General features: G+C 43.3%; 1 protein-coding gene across 1 annotated transcript in view; it reads right to left on the reverse strand.

Annotated features, from left to right (window-relative positions):
* Positions 1–12,663, reverse strand: part of pde10a (phosphodiesterase 10A) — a 443,486-nt gene extending 430,823 nt beyond the window's left edge. The window contains exon 1 of the mRNA XM_073051085.1: positions 11,220–12,663. Coding sequence (XP_072907186.1) covers positions 11,220–11,295 — 76 coding nt within the window. The 5' untranslated portion in view covers positions 11,296–12,663. The remainder of the gene's footprint in view (positions 1–11,219) is intronic.
* Positions 12,664–13,512: the final 849 nt, after the last annotated feature.

Consider the following 13,512-nt stretch of genomic DNA (forward strand, 5'->3'; position numbering starts at 1 on the left):
AGCTGATTTCTTACCCTCAGAGTGGGGACTGTAGCAGTGGACTCTGACCAATCTTTCAGCATCAAGTATCTTAATATTTTACAGATTTAAAGAGATCACTTTATTCTTCCCTACTCAAGAGAATGGAGACCTATTCTTCTAAACCTCTTTATCACAGTTCATTTTCCACTTGATGCTTCCTTAATGTCCAAGGCCATTCAAATAAAAACATATTATCTACACTTCTGACTGCTGGTGCATCTACACCCAACTTTTCCACCTTTGCATTCTGCTCTGGGGTAGATGAATGCCAGATTTTTGACTGAATGTTTAAACCTTATTAGGCAGCATTACTCATGTTCAAATTATTTGGACATCTGCACCCACACATTTTGTCCTATTTAGATCCTTGTTTTCTGAGCAGTCTTTGACTTTGTTATCAGTCTTATAAAGTGCTCATCCCATACTTCACCCATTGAAATTAATTTGATAAATACATGCAAATTCTGCAGATTGGCAAACATCTTCTTTCACTTTGAATGTTGAATGTTCCTTGGTATCAACTATTCCATCTAATTTGGTGCCCTTAGAAAATTTTGATAATCTACTTTAAATTCTCAGAGAGATAGCAGGAAACATAAAGTTGTGATAGTAGGGGATTTTAATTTTCCACATATTGATTGAGACTCCCATACTGTTAAAGGTCTAGATGGGTTAGAGTTTGTAAAATGTGTTCAGGAAAGTTTTCTAAACCAATATTTAGAGGTACCAACTAGAGAGGATGCAATATTAGATCTCCTATTAGGAAATGAGTTAGGACAGGTGACAGAAGTGTGTGTAGGGGAACACATTGGTTCCAGTGATCATAACACCATTAGTTTCAACTTGGTCATGGATAAAGATAGATCTGGTCCTCGGGTTGAGGTTCTAAACTGGAAAAAGGCCAAATTTGAAGAAATGAGAAAGGATCTAAAAAGCGTGGATTGGGACAGGTTGTTCTCTGGCAAGGATGTCGTTGGTAAGTGGAAGGCCTTCAAAGGAGAAATCTTGAGAGTGCAGAGTTTGTATGTTCCTGTCAGGATTAAAGGCAAAGTGAATAAGGATAAGGAACCTTGGTTCTCTAGGGATATTCGAACTCTGATAAAGAAAAAGAGAGAGATGTATGACATGCATAGGAAACAGGGAGCAAATAAGGTACTTGAGGAGTATAAAAAGTGCAAAAAATACTTAAGAAAGAAATCAAGAGGACTAAAAGAAGACATGAGATAGCTTTGGCAGTCAAGGTTGAGGATAATCCAAAGAGCTTCTACAGATATATTAAGAGCAAAAGCATAGTAAGGGATATAATTGATCCTCTTGAAGATCAGAGTGGTCGGCTATGTATAGAACCAAAAGAAATGGGGGAGATCTTAAATGGGTTTTTTGCATCTGTATTTACTAAGGAAACTGGCATGGAGTCAATGGAAATAAGGCAAACAAGTAGTGAGGTCATGGAACCTATACAGATTGAAGAGGAGGAGGTGCTTGCTATCTTGAGGCAAATCAGAGTAGATAAATCCCCAGGACCTGACAGGGTATTCCCTTGGACCTTGAAGGAGACTAGTGTTGAAATTGCAGGGGCCCTGGCAGATATATTTAAAATGTCGGTATCTACGTGTGAGGTGCCGGAGGATTGGAGGATAGCTCATGTTGTTCCGTTGTTTAAAAAAGGCTCCGAAAGTAATCCGGGAAATTATAGGCCGGTAAGTTTGATGTCAATAGTAGGTAAATTGTTGGAAGGAATACTAAAAGATAGAATCTACAAGTATTTAGATAGACAGGGACTTATTAGGGAGAGTCAACACAGCTTTGTGCGTGGTGTAGGTCATGTTTAACGATTCTATTAGAGTTTTTCGAGGAGGTTACCAGGAAAGTGGATGAAGGGAAGGCACTGGACGTTGTATACATGAACTTCAGTAAGGCCTTTGACAAGGTCCTGCATGGGAGGTTAGTTAGGAAGATTCAGTCGCTAGGTATACATGGTGAGGTAGTAAATTGGATTAGACATTGGCTCAATGGGAGAAGTCAGAGAGTGGTAGTGAAGGATTGCTTCTCCGAGTGGAGGCCTGTGACTAGTGGTATGCCACAGGGATCAGTGCTGGGTCCATTGCTATTTCTAATCTATATCAATGAACTGGATGATAATGTGGTAAATTGGATCAGCAAACTTGCTGATGATACAAAGAATGGAGGTGTAGTGGACAGTGAGGAAGGTTTTCAAAGCTTGCAGAGGGATTTGGACCAGCTGGAAAAATGGGCTGAAAAATGACAGATGGAGTTTATTACAGACAAGTGTGACGTATTGCACTTTGGAAGGAAAAACCAAGGTTGAACATACAGAGTAAATGGTAGGGCACTGAGGAGTGCAGTAGAATAGAGGAATACAGCTATAAAATTCCCTAAAAGTGGCGTCACAGGTAGATGGGGTAGTAAAGAGAGCTTTTGGTACGTTGGCCTTTATAAATCAAAGTATTGAGTATAAGAGTTGGAATATTATGGTGAGGTTGTATAAGGCATTGGTGAGGCCAAATTTGGAGTATTGTGTGCAGTTTTGGTCACCGAATTACAGGAAGGATATTAATAAGTTTGAAAGAGTGCAGAGAAGGTTTATAAGGATGTTGCCGGGACTGGAGAAACTGAGTTACAGAGAAAGGTTGAATAGGTTAGGACTTTATTCCCTGGAGCGCAGAAGAATGAGGGGAGATTTGATAGAGGTGTATAAAATTATGATGGGTATAGATAGAGTGAATGCAAGCAGGCTTTTTCCACTGAGGCTAGGGGAGAAAAAACCAGAGGACATGAGTTAAGGGTGAAGGGGGAAAAGTTTAAAGGGAACATGGGGGGGGGGGCTTCTTCACACAGGGAGTGGTGAGAGGGTGGAATGAGCTGCCAGGTGAAGTGGTAAATGCGGGCTCACTTTTAACATTTAAGAAAAACTTGGACAGGTAGGTGGATGAGAGGTGTATGGAGGGATATGGTCCAGGTGCAGGTCAGTGGGACTAGGCAGAAAAATGGTTCGGCACAGCCAAGAAGGACCAAAAGGCCTGTTTCTGTGCTGTAATGTTCTATGGTTCTATGGCCCTAAATCCCAGCATCCAAATCACTCATGTAGAAAGCAAAATATATCAGCACTGAAGAATACCACTTCCCACTTCTTGCCACTGCAATAATTTAATAAAGGGTGGCTTCCAATGATGGAATCAGCCTGTGCAAATCCATGGAGAACATTTTGCATTACCTGATAATGCTTAATTAGGAAACATCACTAAATAGAAATAAAAATTCTCATTTGATGTCTAGGGCACTTAAAAGGTAGAAAGCTGAAATTTTAATCACTGTAATAGCATGCAAATGGCCTTCTCAGTCTAATTTTTGCCAGGTTGATAACCTTCAGATCCACCTCATATCAACCATCTTAATACGCTCTAGGCCTGTTACTCTGCTTGGTATTTGGTGAGCAAAAATCTCCTCCATTTAGATACTGTATATACAAAAGCTACTGACTTTAGACTGACTAGGCTCCAAGCACTGGAAATCCATTCCTATCATTTCAGCCTCTGCCTCCTTAAACTTAATGAATAAACTTTGGTCACATGTCCTAAAACCTCTATGAATTGAAGTTACACACACAAAATGCTGGAGGAACTCAGAGGGCCAGGCAGCATCTATGGAAAAACGTACAGTCGATGTTTCAGACTGAGACCCTTCAGCAGAACTGGAGAAAAAAAGATGAAGTGTAGATTTAAAACGTGGGGGAGAGAGGGGAGTGACAATCACAAGGTGATGGGCAAAATTGTGAGGGAGAGGGATGAAGTAAAGAGCTGGAAAGTAGATTGGTGAAAGAGATACAGGGCTGGAGAAAATGGGGGGTATCTAACAGGAGAGGACAGAAGGCCATGGAAGAAAGAAAAGATGGGGAGCGCCAGAGGGAGGCGATGGGCAGGCAATGAGATAAGTTGACAGAGGGAAAAGGGGATGGGGAATGGTGAAGGGGGGGGGGGGGGCATTACCGGAAGTTTGAGAAATCAATGTTCTTACCATCAGGTTGGAGTTTACCCAGATGAAATACAAGGTATTGTTCCTCCAACCTCAGTGTGGCCTCATCACAACAGTAGAGGAGCACACTGGGAGCACCAAAACTATGACCCCAATAGACTCACAGCTGAAGTGTCACCTCACCTGGATGGACTGTGTGGGGTCCTCAGTGGTAGTGAGGGAGGAGGTGTAGGGGCAGGTGTAGCACTTGTTCCGCTTTGAAGGATGGAGATCAGTGGGGAAGGACAAATAGACAAGGGAGTTGTGTAGGAAGCAATCTCTACGGAAAACAGAAAGTGTGGGGGAGAGAACGATGCGGTTGTGGGATCCTGCTGGAGATGGTGGAAGTTACGGAGAATTATATGCTGGATGCGGAGGCTGGTGGGGTGGTGTGTGAGGATGAGAGGAAACCTATCCCTGATAGGGTGGCGGGAAGATGGGAGGATCACCCATTTTAATTCCACTTCCTATTCCCATTCCAATACATTCATCCAATGCCACCCTCAGGTTGGAGGAAATATACCTTATATTCCGTCTGAGCAGCCTCTAACCTGATGGCATGAACAACAATTTCTCCTTCTATTGCCCCCACCCCCTTCACCATTCCCCATCCCCTTTTCCCTCTCTTACTTTATCTCCTTGCCTGCCCATCGCCTCCCTCTGGTACTCCTCCCCCTTTTCTTTCTCCAATGACTTCCTGTCCTCTCCTATCAGATTCCCCCTTCTCCAGCCCTGTATATCTTACACCTATCTACTTCCCAGATCTTTACTTCATCCCTCCCCCTCCTGGTTTCACCTATCATCTTGTATTTCTCTCTCCCCTCCCCCATCTTTTAAATCTACTCATTGTCTTTTTTTCTCCAGTCCCACTGAAGGGTCTCGGTCTGAAACGTCGACTGTATTCTTTTCCATAGATGCTGCCTGACCCGCTGAGTTCCTCCAGCATTTTGTGTGGGTTACTCGGATTTCCAGCATCTGCAGATTTTCTCTTGTTTGTGAATGAATTGGAGTTACATGTTATTGATGAATTTATTTTAAAGTGGACGAAATGTTTCATTACATAGTATTGCATTTATTACAAATGGAAATTTGAACTAGTGTTGAAGTAGTTCCTGCTGCCATGTACACAAGGATGAGAATTTTAACACTTTTCTGGTTCTTATGAAGGGTCTTTGACTTGAAACAAATTTGCTTCACTTTTCATAGATGCTTCCTGACGTGGTGAGTGTTTTCAGCATTTTCTATCTTTTTCTTTCAGATTTCCAGCATCTGCAGTTCTTTTGATATTGAATTAATGGGAATTATATTGGCATATTTAGAATCAGAATAGGGGTGACAGTTTGAAACAATTAGCATTGTTAATAAAAATATGCCAGTACTGATTTTTAGGTGGCGGGGTGGAGATATGTCTCTACCTAAGGAGGTGTAAGGTACTCTTTCCCTCTGTTACCCTGGAGGTCACCCTTGGGCAAGGTGTAGCATCTGCTTAGCCCTTGATCCCCTGATCAGGTCATGTGAAGCCATGGGGTGAGGGCAGCTAATGGAAAGTCATATGGGCAGCTGGTGCATTTTCCAAGTCCTGGTTATGCAATGCACTGATGCCAGATTGACTTTGAAGAGTATTGATAACGGCTGGGGTCACACGTCTTGTAAAAACACTGCCCAGAAGGCAGCAATGGCAAAACACGTGTGTCGAAGAATTGGACAAGAACAATCACGGTCATAAACTAGGATTGCACACATCGTACGACATGGCACATAATGATGATGAGCACAGCCTTATAATAGGCCTTCAAGAGAAAAGGTACTTTTTAAAATGACCAAGCTGCAGTTTTTCTTGTGGTAGATATGATGCATTAGCCTTTGAAAAATCCTTTTTTTTTGCCACCTCAAAGAATACACAGCAATTCATGCAAAATCAAAGTAAATATTTATATCTTGGTCACTAACGATCGGATTCACAATCTGAAGCCAAAATAAAGTATTTTATTTTTGTCTTGAAATTTACACTTCTGCTTTCTTGGGCCAGGGGCAGCAACTACCAAGCCAGTTGATCCACCACACAAATGTTGCTGAGACAAAGAAAGGCCAAACACAACTTCATGCAGTATCAATAACACCAAGACAGAAACACAATTCCTTGAAGTGACTGTTTCCACCCGAATTACTAAAACTTATTAGATTCATAAAGTTTGGCAAGCAAAATTACTAATAATTTGTTTCACATTATGATGAGCAAGATGGAACAGACAAGAAACTATCGTTGACAGAACATGGATGCTTAATGGGCAAACACGAGGAAATCTGCAGATGCTGGAAATTCAAACAACACACACAAAATGCTGGTGGAACACAGCAGGCCAGGCAGCATCTATAGGGAGAAGCGCTGTCGACGTTTTGGGCTGAGACCCTTCATCAGGACTAACTGAAAGGAAAGATACTAAGAGATTTGAAAGTAGGAGGGGAAGGGGGAAATGTGAAATGATAGGAGAAGACCGGAGGGGGGTTGGATGAAGCTAAGAGCTGGAAAGGTGATCATCCCCCCCATCCCTTCCCACCAATCTCCCTCCTGGCACTTATCCTTGTAAATGGAACAAGTGCTCTACCTGCCCTTACACTTCCTCCCTCACCACTATTCAGGGCCCCAGACAGTCCTTCCAGGTGAGGCGACACTTCACCTGTGAGTCGGCTGGTGTGGTATACTGCGTCCGGTGTTCCTGGTGTGGCCTTTTATATATTGGTGAGACCCGACACAGACTGGGAGACTGTTTTGCTGAACACCTATGCTCTGTCTGCCAGAGAAAGCAGGATCTCCCAGTGGCCACACATTTTAATTCCACGTCCCATTCCCATTCTGATATGTCTATCCATGGCCTCCTCCACTGTCAAGATGAAGCCACACTCAGACTGGAGGAACAACACCTTATATACCGGCTGGGTAGCCTCCAACCTGATGGCATGAACATTGACTTCTCTAAATTCCGTTAATGCCCCTCCTCCCCTTCTTACCCCATCCCTGACATATTTAGTTGTTTGTTTTTTTCTCTCTCTCTCTGTCCATCACTCTGCCTGCTCTCCATCTCCCTCTGGTGCTCCCCTCTCCCTTTCTTTCTCCCGAGGCCTCCCATCCCATGATCCTTTCCCTTCTCCAGCTCTGTATCTCTTTTGCCAATCACCTTTCCGGCTCTCAGCTTCACCCCACCCCCTCTGGTCTTCTCCTATCATTTTGCATTTCCCCCTCCCCCTCCTACTTTCAAATCTCTTAGTATTTTTCCTTTCAGTTAGTCCTGACGAAGGGTTTTGGCCCGAAATGTCAACAGCGCTTCTCCCTATAGATGCTGCCTGGCCTGCTGTGTTCCACCATCATTTTGTGTGTGATGGATGCTTAATGTTATTTTTGTATGACATTTATAAATAGATGTTAAAAATGCAAGTGCAGGAAAGCCATAATAATGTGTTAATGTGTTAATTACCTATTTGATAATATTATCAATAGTATATCTCCACTCAAATCTGCAAAATGAGGACTGGAACATCCAAGGTAGCAGAGCAAAGTTAGCTGGAAAAACTTTATACGATGACCATTAGGCAATATATTCAAAGGCCATGTGTTTCAATATATTAGCTACTAACCACATATGACTATGTCCATGCATAAGTATATTTCTGGTCAAAAGAAGATCAGTAATTATCATTATCAATGTGCATGCAACACACACAAAATACTGAAGGCACTCAGCAGGCCAGGCAGCATCTATGAAAAAGAGTAAATAGTTGACATTTCAGGCCAAGACCATGAAACCATAAGACGGAGGAGCAGAATTAGGCCATTCAGCCCATCAAGTCTGCTCCACTATTCTATCATGGCTGATCCTGCATCCCATTCAACCCTATACACTTGCTTTCTTGCCATATCCTTTGATGCCCTGAGCGATCTGGAAATGATCAACTTCCACCTTAAATATATGCATGGACTTAACCTCCACCGCAGTCTGTGGCAGAGCCTTCCACAGATTTACTACTCCCTGGCAACAAAATTCCTCCTTCCCTCTGTTCTAAAGGGTTTCCCCTCAATTTTGAGGCTGTGCCCTCTAGTTCTGATTACCACCACCATAGAAAACATCCTCTCCATATCCACCCTATATAGTCCTTTCACCATTCAGTAGGTTTCAATGAGATCCCCCTGCATCCTTCTAAATTCCTGTGAGTACAGGCCCAAAGCTGCCAAATGCCTCTCATATGTGTAACCCCTTCATTCCCAGAATCATTCTCGTGAACCTCCTCTGGACTTTCTCCAATGACAACACATTCCTTTTGAGATACAGAGCCCAAAACTGTTGACAATACTCCAAGTGCAACCTGACTAGTGTCTTATAAAGCTGCAACATTATCTCCTTGCTTTTATATTCTATTCCCCTTGAAATATCTGCCAACATTGCATTTGCCTTCTTTACCACGGGCTCAACCTGTACGTTAACCTTCTGGGAGTCTTGCACGAGGATTCCTAAGTCCCTCCACACCTCTGATGTTTGAATCTTCTCCCCATTTAGATAATAGTCTGCATAATTGTTCCTTTTACCAAAATGCATTATCATACATTTCCCAACACTGTATTCCACCTGCCACTTTCTTGCCCATTCTTCCAATTTGTCTAAGTCCTGCTGCGATCGCATTGCTTCCCCAGCACCACCTGTCTTTGTATCATTTGCAAACTTTACCACAAAGCCATCAGTTCCATTACCTAAATCTTTGACAAACAATGTGAAAAGTAGTGGTCCCAATACTGACCCCGAGGAGACCCTTCATCAGGATTGGAAAAAAAGATGAGAAGTCAGAGTAAGAAGGTGGGGAGAGGGGAGCAGGAAGTACACAGTGGTAGGTGACAGGTGAAATCGGGAGAGGGGAGGGTGAAGTAAAGAGCTGGGAAGTTGATTGGTGGAAGATATAAGGGGCAGGAGAAGTGGGTATCTGATAAGAGAGGGTAGAAGACCATGAAAGAAAGGGGAGGGGAAGAAGAACCAGAGGGAGGTGATGGGAAAGTAGGGAGATGAGGTGAGAGAGGGAAACAGGAATGGCGAATGGTGAAGGAGAGGAGGGGCAATTATCAATAGCATGTCATTTCAGTACTCAGTTGCAGTGCATGTATGTGTAAATTGGGTAGATAAAAAAAGCAAAATGTATGCATTTTTGATCAATGAGCAGACTTCTTAAATTAGTGACGGTAGTTAAATAAATATACATGTGTAGTAAGTAAATAAGATGTGTAATGGGTTTTAGCTACTTAAATCAGTTCATGTGTTTAAAATGGTGTCAATATAAATTCATCCATGGCTGGTCAATAATTGCCATTGTTCAAGACCGCTTAATTACAAAGCCTGTAAACCACTTCTCAACCATAGCTTATACTTCAATGCCAGTGAGGGATATGTGACAATGCTATGTGTGCAACACTAGCGCACTAGTTTGTGATAGGAAATTGAAGGTAGTGTTTTGCATAATCACTTTAGAAGCTGTTGATGCTTGCTTCTGCTTTGCTGTCATCCATCCACTGTTCATCACTGTGTTTGTTATTAAATCTGGACAGCCCACAAGCAGCTCATTTCATTCTCAATTTGATATATTCTGTCTAAAATCTGCTGCATTCTCTATTAAAAATCTGAGTTTTGGGGAAGAATTACAAAATCTACACATTAATCAAAGGCTTGCAAAAGTAAATATGCTTTCAACTTTTCCCAAAATTAATTTGGGATTGTCCAGACATTGCAAAAGCTTGAAAGCTATTTGGAATATTTCTTTTAGAATAATCAGAACGAGGCAAATACCAGAGAAAGTGGTTATCCTGGGATAATGTTGCACTGCAGTGCAAGCTATCCAGTCTTAGTCTTTCTTAAATGTCAGAAAAAGTTGAACTTATATGCAGAGACAAACATTTCACCAAGAAAATTGTTCTTAAATGGAGAAAGGAAATACTGAGTCACTGAACTAGGGTCTGAAGCTCCTGGAATGTTTTGCTCTAACCTGATCTATCAGCAGATGTTTTCAGAATATAAAAGAGCACCATGAGTTTAGTACACCACTCAAATGACTGTCACATCCCATACTGTGTAACCTACTAAATGACACCCTTATGTATTTTACGTGCATACTGAATGTAAAATAATCCCAATCTGAAGAAGTAAAATACAGTCAGAGCAGAAACAGCTAGAAAGGCCCTATGGTGCCGCACTATTAAAACGGTAATATGTTCCTAAAGACAAAACTATCGGGAAATTCTGTATTTGCACCAAACATGACGTAGGCCCTTATTAATTCAGTAGAAATGAGGAAAAATGTATCACAAAACAATTTTCTAATGAGCTGTTTACTAGTCCTAAGAATGAAGTCTATTTTTCTAGCATTGAAAAGGAATTTTTGCTGTTCATGTTGGTTCCGCTGGTACGTAATTCAGTTTATAATCTCTGGCTGTGTATTTCAAGAGGCTATGCCCCTTTTTGATTGAGGAAGGCAATTAGCTAGGGGGGCGAATCTGCAGACTACACCACAAGACCCTCATTGGGTTTTGCGTGGGCTGGACTCGTTCAGCTTCAAACGGTCAGCTTCCAATTAACGTATAATAAACATAAATCTATTTTAAAGGCACGTTGATGCAACGTTATCTGAAGAATGCAGCTAGTGGGCGATGGAGACTGGACCCTTTGGGAAATCCAGCCTTTGTTCCAAACCCTGTGGTTTAGCCCTACTTTCCCCACTCAGTGACGCACACTGGACAGTTGACGTCAGCTGCGATAAAGCCCACAAGAAATGGCCAGAAAATGAACTAAAATGAGATTTTTATTAAGTGCCTACCCTGTTCAAGGCCACTGGCTGCATTGTGATCAACTCCAGCTTTATACCAAACTGTTCCACTACTATTCCTGTATTTTGCCTCTCAAAAGATAATCGATGAGGAGGATTCATGAGAAGCTGTGATCACTCGCCATCGACAAGCTGGTGAGAAGCACAAAGTTGCACAAACCTTGCAGCATTTCCAAGCCATGGTCAAATCATCATTGGCATTAGAGCGCGGGTTCGCTGCTCAATAGAGCAATTCCATAGGCTGTGCATTGCTGGGCAGAGGCTACCCTCACTGAATGACCAGAAATTCACCTTGTGCTTTCCATTCTTACCTTGATCTTTCGCCCCCGAAGCTGGCGACGTCTCCGGGACCAGGGATCCTTCAAGGGCTTTTCGTTTCTTCGACATCGAAGATTTTTTTTGTTTGAGTTGCCTTGTCTTACTTCGCCCTCTTTTTCTGGGGAGGGACTGGCTGGCGTACAGCTCAAAGGATGGACACGAATGAGCAGTCAGAGAAGGAAGGGACTTTCTACTGAAAGGGGAGGAGGCGGCGGGACCGGCAGAAATGGCTGTGCGCTCACGGGTCGAGGCAGGGCGACCCCCTCCTCTCCTTCCAGCGATGGGCACAGTTTACCAGCTGATGTCTACGATCAGTCCCAGCGGCGCTCTCTTTGCGCCTCTGGCAAGAAACTTGATGGTACAGTCAGCCACCGGGATAAAAAAGACACCCGCGTCTTTCCCGCGGACGGAGGGGAGGGGAGGGGAGGACCGTGTGTTGCGGATCGCAGCTAACGGATCACGTGTGCCCGAGATGACTTGGAGTGCAAACGTGCGTAAAAACTCTGTTCTCATTTTCTCCCATCGGCTGGGTGAGGGGCCGCCCCCGAGTCGCCTAAACTTGTTAGGCATCCGGAGACCGAGTTCCAAGGGTGCTCTCTCATCCTGCCTGTGCCAGGTGGGACGACCAAGGATTCTTTGCAGCTGTAAAGCTGGTCCAGCTCCTGGCTGCCGCACGGAGCGCCGGTGCAGAGCGAGCAGAGTACGCTGTGCACTGGAATATCGGCCAAGCGCCTGGAGAAGGTAGCGCAGAGCCACTGTCAGTAGCCGGGAGGTGCAAAAGCTCCTCGCTATCAACAGTTGGCGCAGGGATTGTGAGGAATGGGTCTCTCTTGTCGGGTATCACTTATTCCACAGACTTTGAGAATCTCCTCCAAACTGGCTTACCCCTCTTTGTAAAGGCTTCTTCGGGATTTTGCAGCGTCGGACAATATTCGCGCCTCGGAGTCCTTTTCTTTCAGCGTCCGCCTGTACCACTGAAGGTGTTCCGCGTCCTTGGCACAAAGTCCCTCTGCTTCCTTGCAGAGCCGAAGTCCCATGCAGAACATTTTCTTAACGTTACGCTCGGACGGTGAATGGTCAAGGAAGCGATGTGACTTGAAGGATGCTCGGTGCCGTTATCACCGCTCTCCTCAGGTCACACGGATCTTGAATTGTGAACTGGTTATTCTCGATTGTTGAGTGGACAGTAGCTTGTAATTTGGGTGTCAGCGGCATGGTAGAGATGCTGACTGGCAGAGCTGGGAAGTTGGCTAAGCTCTGCATAGAGACTGACAGCAGTTGTATACCGCGCTCACGTCCACCGCCAGGCATTGACGTCTACACCCGACTCCTAATGGTATTGAGATTACTGCTGGATTGATAACACACATACTGCGCGATTGCTATCGTTGGAATGGACCTCTGCCAACAGACCAAGAACTTTGCTTAAACCATTGTCTGGATTGGAGTTAATCAAAAATAGCAAAATACCAACAAGATACACAGCGGTAGCAGTGTTTAAACTGCAGTTTGCACAGAGCAACTATGCTGTTACCAAAACAGGCACATTTTTTTGCGCCTTGAAATAAATTATTATACAATTCCCCGCTGATCATTTGCAGCCACGCCCTCTTTTATCTATTGATTAAAACATAATTAAACGATTCATGTCAACAGTGTCTCAAGCTTGGGCTGATGTGGTATCATGGAAGTCGGTGTCTGTCCTGCGGTACCATAAGACAACTAAATCCCTTTGCTTTCATGTTCTGCGTTTTCTCGGGGAGTGGGGAGGGTCAGTTTAGTGCTTCTTTAAACAGTGACCGAATATCAGAGACAGGGCAATGCTGTCGAAAGGCACCAACTAATCGGCAATTCATTTCCTACTAGGAAGCATCTCAGCGACGCTAACCGAGACTACTTGTTTGCGGAAGCTGTCCTTGCAAATTCAAGGAGAACCATAACGATTTAAAGTGTTAATACACCACAATTCACAAAACATACCGTGACAACAGTTAATCGTTCAGGGATTTCAAGTGGAAATACATTGATAAAATACAGAACACAGACTTGACTGTCATCATACTGCAATCGGTAACAACTAATCGCATTTTTTATAGTGCCTCTAATGTAAGAAACGTCCCAACGCACTTAAAACAGCAGCAATATGAAACATAAAATTGAGGCAGGCCATAGAGGTATCAGGACAAATTATTATAGCCAGAGATGAACTTTAAGGATATGCTGAATTATTTCTATTACTACGTTGATATTTATTGATAGCGTAAAATAACAGTTCCCTACGATATC

This window comes from Hemitrygon akajei, chromosome 7 (genome assembly GCF_048418815.1).
Source record: "Hemitrygon akajei chromosome 7, sHemAka1.3, whole genome shotgun sequence".
NCBI lineage: Eukaryota > Metazoa > Chordata > Chondrichthyes > Myliobatiformes > Dasyatidae > Hemitrygon > Hemitrygon akajei.